Source organism: Anopheles funestus, chromosome 3RL (assembly GCF_943734845.2).
Source record: "Anopheles funestus chromosome 3RL, idAnoFuneDA-416_04, whole genome shotgun sequence".
NCBI classification, from domain to species: domain Eukaryota; kingdom Metazoa; phylum Arthropoda; class Insecta; order Diptera; family Culicidae; genus Anopheles; species Anopheles funestus.
The window spans coordinates 27,662,666-27,680,778 of NC_064599.1; the positions used below are offsets into that span (position 1 = coordinate 27,662,666).

The 18,113-nt window shown below is 39.7% G+C and overlaps 1 protein-coding gene across 13 annotated transcripts in view; it reads left to right on the forward strand.

Moving 5' to 3' along the window:
• Nucleotides 1-18,113, forward strand: part of LOC125769840 (FH1/FH2 domain-containing protein 3) — an 87,216-nt gene that overhangs the window by 44,275 nt on the left and 24,828 nt on the right. For all 13 annotated transcript variants that reach the window (XM_049438750.1, XM_049438748.1, XM_049438753.1 and 10 more), the window contains 2 exons: nucleotides 4,662-4,771; nucleotides 5,810-5,868. In XM_049438750.1, the coding sequence (XP_049294707.1) occupies nucleotides 4,662-4,771; nucleotides 5,810-5,868 (169 nt within the window). The remainder of the gene's footprint in view (nucleotides 1-4,661; nucleotides 4,772-5,809; nucleotides 5,869-18,113) is intronic.

Sequence of the window (18,113 nt, forward strand, 5' to 3'; positions counted from 1 at the left end):
TTCGTCACGCGTACGCGTACGGTTTTTCGGGTAGTATGCAAATGACTAAACGGTCAACGAGTGGCTATCGTCGGTTACATAAAACGAAGGTAAAACCGGCACACATCCATCCATCCATCAGCGAAACCGCGAACCGCGTGTATTGTGGGTGATCGATTGAAAGTGAGTACGAATTCAATTAAGCTGTTTAAAGCTAGATGCGGCAGGGTTTCAATACGAGGGAGAGAGAGCTTCACGTCACTTCACGCTTGACGGTTTCTTTTGCGTCAACAAAAGCGAAAAGCATGCCTCGGTACGACTCTCTTTCCAACCGGATGCTATTCGTTACACGCTGCAAACGACACTAAAGCGTGTGTCCAAGGTACTACTTTCAATCGTTTCGATAGTTACTATCGTCGTGCTGCTTTATAGCTTTCATATTGATTTGTTTTAATTTTGAAGAATAAAAAATTGATTTAGCTATTATTTCCTTGAAATGCAATATTATTTTATAATAAACAAAAATTGTTAATTTAGTTTTATAAGGTAACAACTTTTCCTCCACTGTAACGCGGATGAAAGCGCATACAACGCTTCTCATCATCACTGTGACGCCGAACATTTTCCGGCTCTATTGATTGGGTCTCGCTTTTACAACGCTTTTGGGTAACAAACGTTTCCCATTCTTCCGGAGGCCATCTTAGCGAAATGGCCGCCGTCGGGTGAGGTGTATCACGACATTCGTGCCCGTTCACCAGTGCGGCGCATCGCGTTTGTACCGTAAGCGCCGAAGATGCTGCTCAGTATTCGCGAAACCTCATCCGTGTACAAACGATCGCTCATTCGCTTCATCTATTACAGCATCGCATCATTACGCGCATCGAAATCACAACACAAACGGGCGGCCTCTAGTGTGAGAGCGTAAAGCATGAAATGGGTCTTGGTCCCCGGGCGGCAACTTCTAGAGAGGAGCTTTCAAGCGACGGCTAAGTTGTGTGAGGTTTGGCTGCAAATCATAATAATGACTCAGTTATGTGGCATCTCCGCGTGCGTGTGTGTGTGTATTTAGCAGCGAGATTTTTTGTAGCCCAAAAAGTAGCTACCAATCGATGGTCGATGTAGAATGCGTCGCCCCAACACTGTAGGCCGGACTGTGACCGGTTACATATAATTAATGGCACCTTCGGATAAAATCGAAAGCTTTTTGGGCAGCAAACATTCGCGTGTACAAATGGGTATCGTCTAGTTTCGATTTCAATCGTTGATCGGCAAAGAACTAAAGAAGGTGATTGAGCGGAGTGGTGCATATCGGGGAATGATACGTAACGTACTCACAACGTACATTAACATGAGAGACCTAGAAACACCGAAAACGATGTATAACTTGTGCTTTTATCCCACGTAAAACAGGAAGCATTGTGTAAGGTGATTCGCTGCAACTGAAATTAAACATTACGATGAGCAATAGAATAAAATCCTGCCTCGTTGAGCCGTTTGTTTGTGCGTTTAGGAGCACTTTACGATAGTTACGATTAGGTTTTTTTATGTGTAATTCGTTAACCTTCAAACTTTAATTAATCAATCACTAACTTTTTGATATGATTTCAAAACAATTCAAGTTATAAAAAAATTAAAACATTTAATGTTTTATGTATAGTTCGTGCAATTTCTTACATCTGGTGTCTATTGTTTGTATGATTCTACTGTTTCAACTCCATAACTGCCCACATTTTATTAGTAAAACAATATAATTTAACGACATTATACTTTGGATAGAATTACACAGCTACTGAAGCCTTGAACATAATCTGTAAGCAACTTTTTGCTAGAAATAAACGAAATAGATGAAACCGAAATGCTTCATCTTTAGTTTTCGTCTAAAGCCCCCGAAACCAAAGGTACCTTCCCCAAAAGTTGTTTTTTTAAAGATTTCTTTAAATTTCAATTATATTTTTAATATAACATCCTCATGTATCGAAACTTCTCCAAAAAGTTTTTTTTTATAATTTATCGCGTACAATGTTAAAGTCTTCAGGGGCGGCCCGGTGGTGCATGTGAAAATTGGCGCCCGTCCACACGGCAGGGACCGGGTTCATATCCCATCCGGACCGTCCCCCCGTAGCATGGACTGACTATCCTGCTACGTGGTAAAATAAGTCTTGATACGGCCAGGCCGTTCTAACCGAGCAAAAAAAAAATGTTAAAGTCTTCGCATATTATTCTCATACTATTCTCCTGTTAGCTTAGTAGTTTATCTTATCGATATATTCGCCTCATATTGACTATAAATACGATTTTTCATAAAGCTTTCGCAGAGTTTTATGTACAAAATTCCATTAGGATCAGCATGGTTTGAAGTAATTGAATGTGAAGTGAGCCAGAAATGACAGTCCAAAAGGTACCCTCATTAGGGATTTGAATATTAAAAATATAGCAAAAATAATTTGAGTACATATATCACAAAACACCAACGATTTATCCAGCATCCTGGCAAAAAAAGCGAAAAAAACATGTAAAACACGCATGCCAGTATTTATTGTACCTTATTTCTTTCCCCCCCTTCTAGGAAATTGGAAAAGTGACATAAAACAGAACTTGTTTTTTATGCCACAGTTTTTTTATCACACTTCATTAGATGTGAAAACGACCGGCAAACGAAAAGCTAAGAGTAAAAAAATGGAACGACAACAAAAACTGGCCACACTATTTGTCGCAGCAGCTCTATGGCTCTTAATTTGGGAACTTTTTCATGGTGTGTGTCTTTGTTTTTCTCCGCAAGCTCTGCTAAAAATTTTCACCCGGATTATGCATCACATTAATTATAAATGGTTAAAGAAGAAAACTGTGTTTTCCTTGCTGTCACAATGTGATAAATTGTTTTATCACTAGCATCCTGCGCACAAACGCATGCCTGCCATATCCGTATCTCGTATTGCATTTCACCGGCTGCGGTTTATGAACGCAAAGGGCAATTTCATGGGTGTGTGTGTGTGTTTGTAGGGGGATGAGGCATTGAAGCTGGTCTCTAGGCAAGATCAACAAAACACAAAAACAAAAAAATTAAAACACAAAACGCACCGAACCGTTGCAAGCGCATCGCTTTTCCCGGTATCGCTGACCGGTGCACTCATTGTATACGATTCGGAAATGATCCAGTTGCAGTGGGACGATTTATGACCTTCAATGTTTCACCACGAACGAGATTGCTGAAGGAAGAGGAAGGAACCGGGGCAGATGGGATCCATCCACTGGTGGTAAAGGGAATGCGTATAAAAATGGCCACTATGGACGCTATTGCTTGATGATGATTTTTTTTTGGTTGGTTTTTTGTATTTTGTTCATGCATCTTTGTTACCTTTCGTTATTTGTGGTCGGTCTTGGAACCTACGGTTATTACAGTTTCCAATTTGGGATGCACTTTGTTGTTTTCGCTCGTCTACGCGAATGTTTACACACAAGCATAAAAATACATACACTCGATGCGGGCTACAGAGCTAATATTCATTTTTCAAGCCGTGATGAGCAAAAACAAAACACCAAAGCAACAAAAAAAACAAGGTGTTCCGAAATATGAGTACCTACCATAAAATTAAATAATAAATTTTCATTTTCATACGCCTTGGTGAAGCGTTTGCTGCGGTCTGGTTGCTCATCTCAAGGGATTATTTTGGAGCGAAATTGGAAACTTCGAGCGAGAGAGAGACGGTACACAGCTGCATCATGCTATGAGCGGATAAATGAGTCCAAAGGAAGCAAAACAACAAGCCAATATTGTGGTTTTTTGTTTGATTTTATTTTTTCCTCTGTTTTTCATTTATTTTGTTTCAACGTAGATCTTTTATGTTTTAGGATCTTTTCATAAAAAAAGAAAAAGTCACATATAATTTAAGTTTTAGCTTATACAACCTGTTTTATGTAGTATGAAGTAGAAAAATTGAAGTTCAAAATTTTGAACATAATTTCGTTTTTTGTTTGGGTAAATTTCGCAATTTAGACAAGGAAAAACATTGTGCGACAGACCCTATAAACTGTAAATGTTCTTGTCTAGCGATATACATTAATGGTGCTCGATATCGTGACATGATAACACAATTCTTGGTATCGATATTAAATGTTATTAATATGGGCCAATGTATGGCCTTCAACAAGGCAAGGTGCCACGTGCACTACAGCCAGTAAAACAATTTATTTACTGCATGAAATGTTTCAAGGTTGTGTTCGCTTTCGTTTTCGGTAATCAGAACTCACTCCATTGATCGTGTTAATTAACGTCATTAGACGCCTTGTTATAGCGTAATTTGAAATCAAAGGGCCTATGTCAACAAACCCACAACTGACAGTAATTTGACATATTCTAATAAAATAATGAAGAAAACTTTATCTTAAGTACTTTGAGCAAAGTAAGAATAGTATGATTCAAATATTATAAAAAATTTAATAGACTAATGAACTAAGAATTGAGCAAATGAGCAAATTTTAGTTAGTAATCAAAAGTGAAATGTAAAATATATAATAAATCATTTTAAGTTCATCCTTATTGTGGATCAGTTTGTAATTATTGAAGAAAGTAGAAATACTTTTGTATTTTGCATTCAATTTATTGTTTCGAAATGTTTTCATTTCATTCCGTTGTATTATCAAACTTTAATAACAATTCATTACTTCTTTACACTCCCTTTCAGCTGGACGATGCGGCCCTGCAAGTGTACAAAGACGGAGACTATGGAGCGTACCTCGATCTGGAATCGTCGCTGGCCGAACAATCGGAAGATATTGAAGGTCTTAACTCGAAGTAAGTCAATCGCGGCACTCAGCCGAATCGGAATGAGACGCGAATGCGTCCAGTTTCTCCTGTTCATGTCCACAAAACCAGCTTAACCATCCACCAGTTAGAGATGAATTTAAATTGGGCTTACCGGCATCCTTGCCGGCACTTCCGGCGGCGCGGAATTGTCGAGCTAATTGCAACGCATTAATACCCCTCGCCGCCGAAAGAATGAGGCGCAAATTGTGCGCTTTCTTCATACGGAACTTGGGATTTTTACCGATCTGCCGACCTTCTCCGTCGGGAAAACTCCACTGTCCACTTTCTCGGTGCTCAAGTTTTTGCTTGCACTTGATACTTGAAAAGTTTTGGCCTGGTAGTGCAAGATGACTCCCCGGGCCATAGTTTGTAACGACTTCGTTTTGTGCTGTCACCAAAGTTGGATCTTTGTCACACTTTCATCCGCAAAGTGTTCGTATGCAACCGAAGATTCTTAAGGGTTTTTGTCGAAAAAAAGCATTCTTTTTCTTTACCACTTTGTTTCATCTTTGTTCGGTTTATGTAGAGTAGTTCCGGGTGAAACACCCTAATGACGCAAGTGGCAATAAAATGTCACTTGCATGTTGGGTTGAAGTTTTTTTTTTGTAAGATATCGGATAATATTTGTTGAAGATTTGAAAATGTTCTTCTGGAGCAAAGTTTGCAAATAAGATTGGAGAAAAAAATGGTAAACCCTATTTTTCACGAGTGTAATGTGAGGAAAAGATTTAATCAGTAATTGGATAACGATTTTATGGGATTTTGTCGCACAAGGCCTTTCAATGGAGTTGATGAGACACATAAGTGGAGTTCTTTGTTTTAAGAAGAAAATTATACAACATAATTTTCTGGATTAATTAAACTTTTACTAAACAATTCAGAAACGTTATCCTCCCAAGAACACTAACGCCCTCCAAAATAAAATAGGAAAGTTTCTTTACTTATAGTTGCGTTAGCTAATAAACTGTTACTATTTATGACATTCTTTCGTCTGATTTTATTTTTTCCCCTCTTTTCGTTACACAGCCGCAAAAACTCACTGGTCGTCCGTACGCAGCTCAGTGTGCGAGTTCACTCCATTATCGGTAAGTTGGCAAGAATTATTACGGACCCGGGCACGTTCTTTTCCGTGCGCACCTTCAGGCCAAAAGCCATTCCGGTTCGTTTTCCGGTGACCAGAAATGACAAAACATGTTGCCTTCCACCCCTGAAAACGGTCATAGGTCCTATCCGTGCGGAGCGTGCAGACCGAGATACTTTAAACGAAACAAGGAATCATATTCTTTTCCATCGTCAAAAAGTGCTGTGTGTAGTCTACGGTATCGTGACGTCGGGGTTGTACGATGGGAAATTGGGAGTCTTAGAAAGTCGTGCTCCATGCAAACCGGGAAGTGGAGCTTCGGGTCATAAATGTTTATGGTATATTGGGATGTTTAGATCTTTACGGCATGGTCAAACAAGTTAATTTCATTTCACTGCACACCGTGAGGTAGATGTTGCTAGACTGGAGAAGTTATAAAGGTACATACTTGACGAGAGTACAATCTTTATACGTTTAAATGTTGTAGACTACCCACAAAGAGTAACATTCGCTCGTTACTTTACAACTGGACGAAAAAGCTTTTATTTAAAGGTTCAAGATTTAGATACAGGTTGCGCAAGGTATAACAAAGACAAACAATTTGCCATAAATCAGCATGTTGAAGAATAACGTTCCACCGTCCTGGCGAACACAAAGGATGCAAAGGATGCTTTACGATGTGTCCTTTGAAAATTTAAGAATTTGTCTACATTTTCCTTTTTTTAACGTCAACGTAAACACTCGGGGATCTGTGGGGGTTTCCCTCCAGACAAAGAACATTCCAGTGCCGAATTCCATTCGGATTACTTGTGCAGAAGTTTCTCACATTTTCGCTTTACGGCGAGTATCCATTTTGCTTGCACATAGGTAAGAAAAGTGACAAAGAAATCGAACCTGCTACGGTGGCGCTTTCCTCTGGCTGTGTCTCAATCGTCGTGCATAACTTAGTTGTGCCTTCTTTGATGTTTCACTCAATTAACTTCGGTTTACGGTACGAGGTTTTGGATTTCGTTACGGCACACCTGGGTGTCCCGGATGAATTCTCCGGTAACGATACCTTTCAGAACCCCGTTTTACCCCGGCATGGTGGTATTTTTGCTTTACGTAGCAGCACCATAGCCACTGCAAGCGAGAAATGTTTTTATTCTCTTGCTCATCTTTTCATTTTGTTTTGGTAAGCTTTCTATTGTTTGGAACTGGTCGGAGAAGAATCTCAACAACTAGTTGGGTGTTTGAAAATCGAAAGTGTAGATCGATTCGAAGGAATTGGACCGTTACCGACGGTTAACGTTCTCTGACCGGTTACCCATAAAAGCGTTGGAATTTTTCATCTTCTTTCGGAAACGCGTCCCGGAAGTCCAGGATCATAACGGAAGGACAACGCAAAGTAAATAAATTTTAAATTGGATACTTCAAAGGATGGAATGAAGTCCGGTGATGGAATGAAGCGGACGGTTCCAGCACAGCAGAGTTATCACATTGGATGATAAGGTAATGGAATGTATGCTATCCTTTGTGTGTTTTGGACAACGAGCCATTCATCCCACTAAACATTCATCGATATCATCCTTAAATGTTAGTTGCCCTATTTAAATATTCATAATATTTGCGCAAAGATGATTTGATGAAATGCTTTACCTCTAACCTCAGATGGCTTGTAAGGGATGGAATTACTTTCGAGGGTTGGCTCTAAATGATGGGTCCAAAAAATTTTGATATTCAAATCATTGTTTCATTCTATTATATAAATGCCCAATACTATCCGACTATTCTTGTGTTTTTTAAGTAGCGTTTCGGAACAGAAAATTCCTAACATTTCCTGTAATAACCACGTACAAATATCCGTCAACAAATTTGGTGTTCTGGGTATTCTTATAATAAATATACAGAAGACGGTGTCCTGAGTTGTAAACTCAGATTTTCTCTGCGGTTATCTAGTTATAGTCGGATTCTTTGTAAACGGCTCAGTTGAGATTAGGTTGCGATCGTTTATACGTTAAAGTAGAGTAGAGATGTGCAAAGCGAGTAAGAGTGAGATTGTGATTTGAAACGTTGTATTGAACGAGTTTCGTTCACTCACCACGTGGAGTTGTAGCGACTCTTTTTTTACTTACTCACTCATTAGTGTAAGCATGCAAGCACGTAAGTCGAGTTTCAAAAAGAGTAAAAAAAGAATATAAGAATAGAGTAAAGCATTATTTGAGTGAAAAGAAACTTATTTCAACAAATTCACATCCAAATATATCAAATTTATAAATTTTGCTAAATTTCCCAAAAAAAGCTAAGGCTTAGTACTAAAAAGCTAAGCCTTTAGAAGATTGTGAATTTATAGAATTTATTTTTTATTTCTTTATTCTTTTTTAACTTAAATCATTATTTGAGTGAAAAGATGCTAATAGCAACAAATTTGCATTAAAATACATTAATTTATAAATTTTGCTAAATTTCCCCAAAAAAAAGCTAAGGCTATAGCCTTAGGAGATTGGCAAATTTGTAATATTTTTTGCGGTATACTCATTTGGCTAGTTTGGGTATTGCACCAATGTATTCAGTTTCAACTCATGTGCATCAAACGTTTCGTTTCAACTCATTTTTGTTTCAACTCACTGCTTGCACTCATGAGTGAGTAAAATGACCGAAGCTTAACTTATATGTTCCTGCCGGGGTTTTTTAAGACTCCGAAATGAGTCGTTAAACGAGGTGACTTCTAATAACGACTCATTCACTCTGAGTTGACTCATTACAAAGAGTAGTTATTCTCATCTCTAGTATAGAGTGTAAGACGGCTATGATGTTTCAGACACTGTACTTATATACGTGATATATGCGCACTAATTTTCAAGACCTGGATATGTCCACCGAATCTCAATATGTAACACCAGAGAGCTAGGTGTTCCAGAACAGAAAGTCCTAACGTATCTCTCAAAGGATACATGCAAATAACCGTGAGAAATTTGGATTTTCTGGGTATTCTATTGATTGAAATGCAGGACACGGTGTCTTGGGCAGAATATTCTCTGTTTTCTTGAGGTTTTTTAGTTATAGTCGAATATACTAAGTCCCTTGGAAGAGCAATCGATTCAGATGAGATTTGGTAACGATCCTTTACTGTACATAGTTTACGACTGTTATAACTATCAACTATACCTCAAAGCCACTCCATTACGCTGCATAAAAGTTTGGTAGCACATTGAATAGAAGTCATCATGATCGAATGCCCACAAGATTGACTGTTCGGGTAAAATGCGTTTGACACTATCTTCAGAGTATCAATAAGCAACAGGTTCCAACGAGTGCAAAAATCGTGGAAGAAGAAAACAACCCCAATTCCCCATTAGACTTACACAGGATACTTTCGGTCGAGTTGGCAAACGCGAGCACACCATCGTTCCGTTTCCACATTTCCCATCGGGATGGAAATAAAATTTATTCCATACCATTACTCCAAACGCTTCACAAATTCTCCACCAAAAACGATAGTAGAACGGTCCACACACACTCATGACGCAAGTACGTATCGTTCCGGATGGCAGGAAATTGGTTTGCAAAACTGTGCACCAAACCGTACATCCACCATTGAACTTGCACTTGCAAATGTAGTCCTGTCGAAAAAAAAGGCAGCGAATACTACGCGGCTTGGGGTGTTTAGTGCAAGTGCAACATCGAGCATCAACCATTCTTTCCTGTGATAGGATAGAACACGCAGCCTCGTTTTTGTACCGCCACAAATTTGTCCCAAGCAGCAACTCGTTGGTGCAATGTGAAGTGGTTTTTGGCGAATAGAAGCTGATAAATTTTCCTCCATTTCACTTTGGCGGTTTTTTGGGTCAGACCGCGGTTTAGCTAAGTGTTCACCTCTAAATCACTATTAGTTGCAGTGTGGTGTGTGGTTTTATGTCGATGCCTTTTTGGGCTAATTGATTACACATTTACCAGCTAAACAGGGTAAATGTTTAGCTTAATTCGTTGGTTACAGGGTTTTGTTGAATCGTGATCGTAGATTGCAAATTCATTGTTTTAGAACTTCGAATTGCTCGTTGAAAGGATGCTACTTGGAGAAGAATTTCCATCAACAAAGGGTTCAATCAGCAAAAATTTAAATTTGCACAACGGTGCAAAAGTCACTGCCTAACGCCACGCTGACTCGTAAAAATGCCATTACGTAAAATTTTATCGCTCAAAATGGTTAGGTGAAATAACAGTTAAGACTAATCGTGCCCTATCATTAATTACCGTTCGGACAGTTTGGTGTGTGCGCGCCCTCGGAAGGGGGATGAAAGTACATCGAATCACAGGATTTGCTGCCAAACAGAGCAGTTTCATCGATTGAGAGAGAGAGAGAGAGAGAAGCAAATGGGATAGGGTGAAAACAAAAAAAAATCTTAACACCACATTAATCCAGCGGATATTCTACACTACACGCGCCCACAACACAATCAATGATCAACAAGCATCAGCAGTTTTGATAGCTCATAACCATTTGCTGCCCGCCAGCGCAGGGAGCAGAGGAATCGTAGAAATGAAACGAAGACTAAAGAAGCAGAATGAGAAGAAATGGCCATGAATGCTGTCGAGAGTGTGTGTGTGTGTGTGCTCGCCGTACTTCAACCACGGCCGGTGCGTTCTTCTGCCGGTCTGGTCTGTCTCCTGTGCTGCTGAATCGATGTTTTGTTATGCTAATTAGGCAATTATCGCTATCGAAAGAAAACATAACCATCGATCGGATTCGGATTCGGTCATAAATTCATACGAATTCAACGAACCGAAACCGATGAGGGGGCAGGGTTCGCTTATCGTCCTGACCTGCTACCCAAAACTACACGCGTGCTGGCGGTTTACCGAGGGGGCCCGGGTCCGTCACCATTATTATGCTGATGATGCGGCCCCATGTTGCGGCCACGGCACTTACGCCGGAAGATGATGTTGTTGCGATGGGTGAGTGATCATTATGAAAATGGTAATACGGATGAAGTGTGCCGCTGACATGGGACGCATCATTGACTCGCTGCTCGCTCATCGACTCATCATTTGCTTCTGTGCGGTCCACCAGGGGCACAATTTTGAAGTCTGTTCTATTGCAATTGTTGGGCTGTTTTGTTGAGTGTTTGCACAAAACTGTTTCGCAATAGCAGTGTGGCCAGTGTGGGTGGTCGTGGGCGTTGATGGATGCTAGAAGTGGTCATATCCTTCTTACAATGTTCACTCGGCGCGCTAGGAAACATAACGATGCACAATGTATGGATGCTGTGGGCTTTTTGACTTGAGTTGGGTTTTGTTCGTGACTGTGGAATGCTACACTCGAATATCTTTTGCTGATGGTAAAGAGTTGATTTGCATGTGTCGTTGGTAACATTTTTAGCATCGTTATTTTATTCCATCAGAAAAGAACATACGGTTGATTTTAACAGAGCATAACGAACAGTTTTTCTTCCAGAGATTTGTCAAGAGATCACGAAACATAATACATGAAGAATCTGTATTTCAAAGTTGATTGATGTTTGTAGTAAATATAAGGGGAAATTAAAGAAACAGGTGGGATTTCTTAACATAACATTAACTGCATTAAAACAATTGTCTTATTTCGCCAGTTGACCAGAACCTTGGGAAAGGACACCAAAAACAATAATGTTACGATTTGATTGTATATTTTTGAAGCTTTGGTAATCCATTGTCGCTTCGTTTTCGTTCGCTGAGTGTCATTGGAAAGATTGGCGATTGAGAAATTCTGTACTAAATCCTTTAGTCGCCCCTTTTTGGCAATTGCTTACTAGTCTTATTGGTGCTTACTGGTCTCGACTGACACTTCCCCATATCAGATTCCATTTTGTCCAGGGACTTTTTCACTGTTTGGGCAATTGCTCCAGGACCTCCAGTAAATACATAGAATTGATGAAGGTTTTGAATACTTTGGTTAAATTAAATAAAACAAATGGATTCAATTTACTCCTGCTGGTTGTTCTGTAAGCTCAACGACACACCTAACAATTTAATTAATACACAAAATACTTTAGATTTAATTATCTCATTTACAAGTCAGCAAAAATTGTCAATTTGAACTATGCGGTTTTGCGCTTATTCAACTCACACTGCTGCTGCATGATTTAAATGCCATACCCAGGGTGAATAGACACCCATTCGAAGCTGGTCATATGTGCGCAGTAAATCCCCCGGAACCGTATCTGAGCAAACAAATATTGTTGTGTGAAAAGCGACAGCCTAATGATGATGTCAGAGGGTAGCATCCTGATTTGTCTACGCACGCAACTCCACGTTTCTGTGTATGTGTGTGCGATGTGTCGTTCCCAAATTGTCCCAAAACACATTGCCGTATTGTCTTAAACAAACATGGCCCAAATACCTACCGCACCACACGTTTACCGCTTTGTAGCATGCCGCATGGCAAAAAGGTTAACCTCGCATGTTTGCACTGGGAATTTTTGAAAAGTTCAGCTTTGCAGCTCTGCTAAATTCTGCAACGTTCAGAACCCTCCAACGAAAGGTAATTGCAAGAAAGGCCAACAGCAGTCACCGATTAGCTTCATTCGGTATTCTGCCGTCGAAATCGATAATAATGTACGACGGCTAAATACGACGACGTCGATCCAGAACTGCCAGAAGTTTGGGGAGACGTGAGAAATAAAGCAAACCATGGTCAGCAAATGGACGATAATTTGAGAATTTTCAGCGTAATACCCACAACTTCCCGCTCGTACCAACTTCCATCACACCAAGCTCCAATGTGGTTTTCAGACGAAGCAAAGTAGATGCCGACTTATAGCCAAGCATCGGTTGGTACTAAACGGTACTTTATTAGCATCGAACGGCGATGATAGTTTGGTGGGATTTGTTTCCCCACCCCTACCCAAAAAGGGCCCGAATAATGATCGGGCAGAATTTAGCCAAAAATGTCCGTATACGTAAGTAGCCGAATAGTAGGTAGTACGTGAGGGAGCCCTGCAATGGTTCTGACGAGGGAATATCATTTAAGAGAGCTGCCCGCAGTGGGAAATAACGGGAATCGCAATCTCGAAGACACCTCCATTAGCCTTTCAATGTTGTCGGGTGTCTTTGCGAATTCGCTTTCCTAAAATGAGGCTATATCCTTGCGTCCTGGCCGGGAGTGACTGTGCGAAACTTGGAACCAATCGGTAAGCTGCAATAAACACGGAAATAAAACCTAACCAAAATCGGTCAAGTAGCTGACGAGATTGCGGCTTCCAACTGGAAGATACCTTAAGGGAAAAGCCCTGTCTGCTAGACATAAAAAAACGGCAAATCATTCAATCACTGCCCACGGCCCGCAAAAAAGCAGCTTTTTGCACGAAAAACCATCGTCAAACTTGACGAAGTTAAAACCATTTTTTTCGTCTCCATCTTATCCACATAATTCTTGTCAATAGACTCGATCGAATCGATTTTTGATTCTGATATACCTTGATCACTTGATCAGAGAACTTTTCAATCCCGGATTATCGCAGGAATCTCAGGAAAGCTTCGGCGCGCGCGTTGGCGAAATATCAACGAGTGAAAATATGTTAAAAAGGGGGTAACATTAACACTCCCCTTTTCAGCAGACCTCTCACTACGATGGTTTGTGTGTTTTTATAATAAAGTGACGTTACGTGCTTTCACTAATCGGCGATAAAGAAAAAAATGAGCGCTCCCGCAGTCGTTCGCTGTGTGCAGCTGCTGAGGGTTCAACGAAGTGGCAATTTCTGACCGTTTTGCTTCTTTTTTTACCGCCAAATGGATGCTCGCTCCTTAGACCGGGGTTTTGCTCTAGAAGATATGATATGCCAGGCACGGTGCAATCGTAACAGATGGATGGCTTCATTTGTGGGGAGACCCGGAGAATGGGATTATTAAGGTGGCTAGGCCAAAGCGTGATTATTTATTAGCAAAACGGTAGCAATTATCTCGACCGGTGCCGTGTGATTTGTTTGACTCGGATGTTTGAAGATAGCTTTATTTGGTAGGGTTGAAATATGCTTAACGAAAGGATGTTTTTTTTTTATAATTTCGGGAGCATGGATTAAATTTTGGCCAACAAACTGCTACCTGAATCTTTAACAAAAGACGCTCAAGACTCTACTGCACGATACGCAGCCGATATGGTTTTACGATATGTCAAAATTAATCACACACTGAAGCATTGTTAAACAAACGCTTACCAACATAATTGAGCGAGCAACTATTGTCTTTGCAATGACTCATTCAAGCTGATTGACTCACTTCTGTCTTGCTTCTTTATTTGAGCTTACATAAACACACACATTTACCATTCGAAGCTGTACGAAACGACCCAAATATTTAAACAGACAGCTGTTGTGGTTGTTGTCGGATGCAAAATGAAGTACATCGTCGAGAGGAGCAATCCATTCCGTTTGAAACCTTCTTCTTCATCTGTGGCTTGTTGAGAAAGGGCTTTGAACAAGGTCAGTGATGGTAAACAGTTTTGAAGAAAGAAAAAAAAACGGTACTGCACTTATGGAAGCTAATAATTTTGTGTTTATGATCATCACTTTACACTGGTAATGTCGCAAGAACTGACTCACTCATTCACTTATTGCTGAACCCAGTCAAGGTGAAAACAATCCGTTTGTTGTGTCATTTTTTTTAGCTTTAGACATCACTTAATAATCGCTCGAAATCGCTCAAAACGATCCATCACTTGTTGATTTAATGAAAAAATAAAAACTACTCTACCAAATCTATTGAAAAAGCTTGCTGTGAAGCTTTTTCTTCTAGCTAAAAGCACCCGTTAAGTGTGTCGATTTTCTTCTGTAGGGCTACTTCGTGCCGAGTCAATCACGTCGCATTTTCTTGCTTGATCTTTATTTTATGTTCGTTTATGTCTTTCACCCCCATCCCTCCCCATACTTTCTTCCAACAGTGACATTCAATTGATCGGTAGCGCGTGTCTGCGTTCGAGCTGTTTCATTTTCCTTTTTCCAGCAACAGTGCGTAGCATAAGTATGCGAATAATAAGAATATAAAAATAAAAATTAAATACAGATACAGAAAAGTGGTAAAGTAAGCTTTTGAAATTTGAAAATAAACTAATTAAAAATCAAACTGAGCCTTTTTGACATACATTTTTTTTGAGAAAGCTTTGTAATTAATTGATTCGTGCAAAGTCATAAGAAAATAGGATAATGTTTAAACTCAAAAACTTAGCATAACTGTCTTTCATTTTCTTTGATGTACCCCTAAAAACAATCGTTTGCATTGTTATGTTATGCACTGTAAATTATAAATGTTAGCTCTTTGTGGCGTTTTTTTTACCTTTTTTTTAATTTAAATTTAGAAGATCAAACTTAAGCAAATAATGATTTTTTTTCACGAAGTAATATAATGGCATAGAGAAGATTCGTAAGGGTTTTTTTTAATGTATGATATAACTGAATAAATATCGAAAACTACGAAAGTTCTTTACACATCGCAAATGGAAATGTTTTAGATAATGGAATAGTTTAGATAAAATTATTTTACCCGTAACAGATAAACCAACAGATAACTTTATCTAACAGCATTCACTACCATTTTTCTATCCCCTAACACCCTAACGCAAACTTGCCGCCGTAAAGCTTCACCGGAAACATTCTCCAATGAATCGCTAGAGAAAACAGACAAGAAAAAAGCTTCCTGCGATCTTCTCCAGCAAATGACAGATTTTTTTTTATTATTTCATTGCACTTTTGCAAACTGCACTGCAAGCCCGGGAGCAAACACGAAAGACCATCTTACATTGCGCCCTTTTCCGTTGCCATGGCAATCGCATCACGTTGCGAAAGCACCCGACGATCGGGGCTGTGTTCGGGACGGTGCTGATGAGCTCGTTGACCATTTTAGTTGACAGCTCGTGTGCGGTGAAGGGAAGCAACAAAACAAGAAAAAACAAAACCGACCAACACGACCATCATTTACTGCAGTTGCACTGATCGGGATGGGGTACCATGGTTAAGAGCCATTTGTTTGATGGGGAAGGGTGAATCGATGCTTGTCTGGGCGCAGCACTGATCCGGCCCGTGAAAGGCTCTGGGTGGCTTCGATTTCGCTTTGCGCCAACTGCACCGACGAGCATAACTTGCGCCAAATGCCTTTAAATGAATGAACTTGAACTTCTTCCAGTTCCCGTTTCTTGGTTCCTGGCAACCTAGTAAGACTAGAAATGAAGTACTTTGGTATGGGATGGAAGAATAGTTTGTTCGTTGGCTCTTTTCTCATATGTAGCAGAGAGTTTTCCTTCCAGAGTTTCCTTTATCACGCCAGTTTTTATCAAACGGCGACACTGCAGTTGTTCCCGTTGATTAGCCGAGGTGGCAGCGACGTAACGATGATTGGAATTTGGGGTCTCGCGTCGATCGACAGTTAGCGGTGATCGAACCTTAGCACCTTCGATATTTCCTCACAATCTTTGCGGTTTTTATTAATTGTCACATTTTATCGCCATTCCACGCCACCAAGGTCGATAACTTAAGATCTCCTATGTGCTAAGATATTCTTATAATGACAAAAAAGTCCAAATTAGGAAAAAACAAAGATTAATATTTGTGGAGCAAACTGTATTTGGTTTAATATAAATTGTTTCCCATCAAACATGGTTATATAAATGTTAATTTAATCCAATAAAAATATCTTTTCCCTGTACAACCCATTTTACACAAGAAACGCTAAAAGTGGCCCAGACGTGCATCATAAACAATGCGTAGCTCAGCGAAATATTATGGACTTTTTATTACCCGTACGGTTCGATACCATCACATCCTTATCGAATATCCATCGATGAATCCATTATTAAAGGATAACCATCCGGAAAGGGGAAACATTCCATTCTTTCCCATCTTCTTCCGCACTTCAGAATTGTATCGAACGGTTCGTACTTGTGTGTTGGAATATATGTATGTGGTCGATGGACCACAAGCATCAAGATGCAATAAAATCGAATAAATTTCACATCTCATACGACGTACGAAATATAAAGCAGCTGAAGAAATGGATGTATTCTGGCAGCGTATTTGAATCATGTTCGTTTGCTTCCACGCGTTCGGGTGGACTTACATATCTTTCTATTACTTTTAACAAAAAGACCTTATCATATTACGACTTTTTTTCAGAAATTGATTTTATCGATATGAAACTAACTCAGCTCAGAACGTAAGACAATGAAAAAAGCAGAAAAAAACACAAAAAGTAATTACGTTACAATAATCAGCTAAGAAAGGAAAGAAAAAAACCCGCTTGTCGATACTAATTCGTAATATTAACACCCAACTTCCTGCAAGAAAGGGGCAACTCAAACAACAAAAAAAACATTAAACCACCATTACAACCCGTACTTTATCAACCCCTTTTTTACTAGCTTGTGTAGCGGGTAGCGGACATTATGATTATGGTGATAAATTGCATCCTGTGTGCAGAAGGCAACCATTTTACGAATTAATGGTCACTTTTTACGACGGCTGCGACAAAGCATATTACTTCGCCAACGGCACTGTGGTTGTTAACATTTGTGCACGGTAAATTAGGGGATAACATTTGTGATCCCTTTCTGGGTTTGGTTTTATTGGACCGATGACAGCGAAATGATTTATTTTACACACCAAAGTTACGCTTCCGTTCTAACGTCTGTTTTACGGAAAGCCGATGAACTGGAATGTCAAGAAAGAAGGTGGAAAGTTTATGCAATTTGGAAATGGAAATAATTATAAGACAAGTTTTGTGAGAAAAGACTGTGTTTTTTTCATTAACATTAAATTTCTTCACTAGAAGCGACAATACCGAACTTGACCTGCATTTGCTACCAATACGGATCGCGGGCCCGATATTACGCTTGTGAATTGAAAGTATTTCACTTCAAATTCCAAAATCACTTTAAAATCGATCAATGCGAAACATGAACAAAGGCAACGGGCACCATGTAAACACGCTTGCTTCATCTTGAATAGAAAGGAGCGTTTTGGATGGAAAAGAAAATTGCCCCGGTAGGATGGTGGCACGATGGCCTACAAATTATGGTTTGATTTTTGCAAACTCACCCTCACTTAAAAATCACCGTTCATTCTAAATTCGATCATTCGGTGGGTGGCTGGGAAAGCGATCGAAGGGTGTAGTGGATAAGTCGGTGTGCCAAGAGTTTGATCGCAAATGTGGCATAAAACACAGCCAATTCGCAGTGCAAAAGTGTGAAACGCTTTCATTTCATTATAGTGTGGACAGTTCACAGCTTTCTGGTTTGGTGTGAATGAT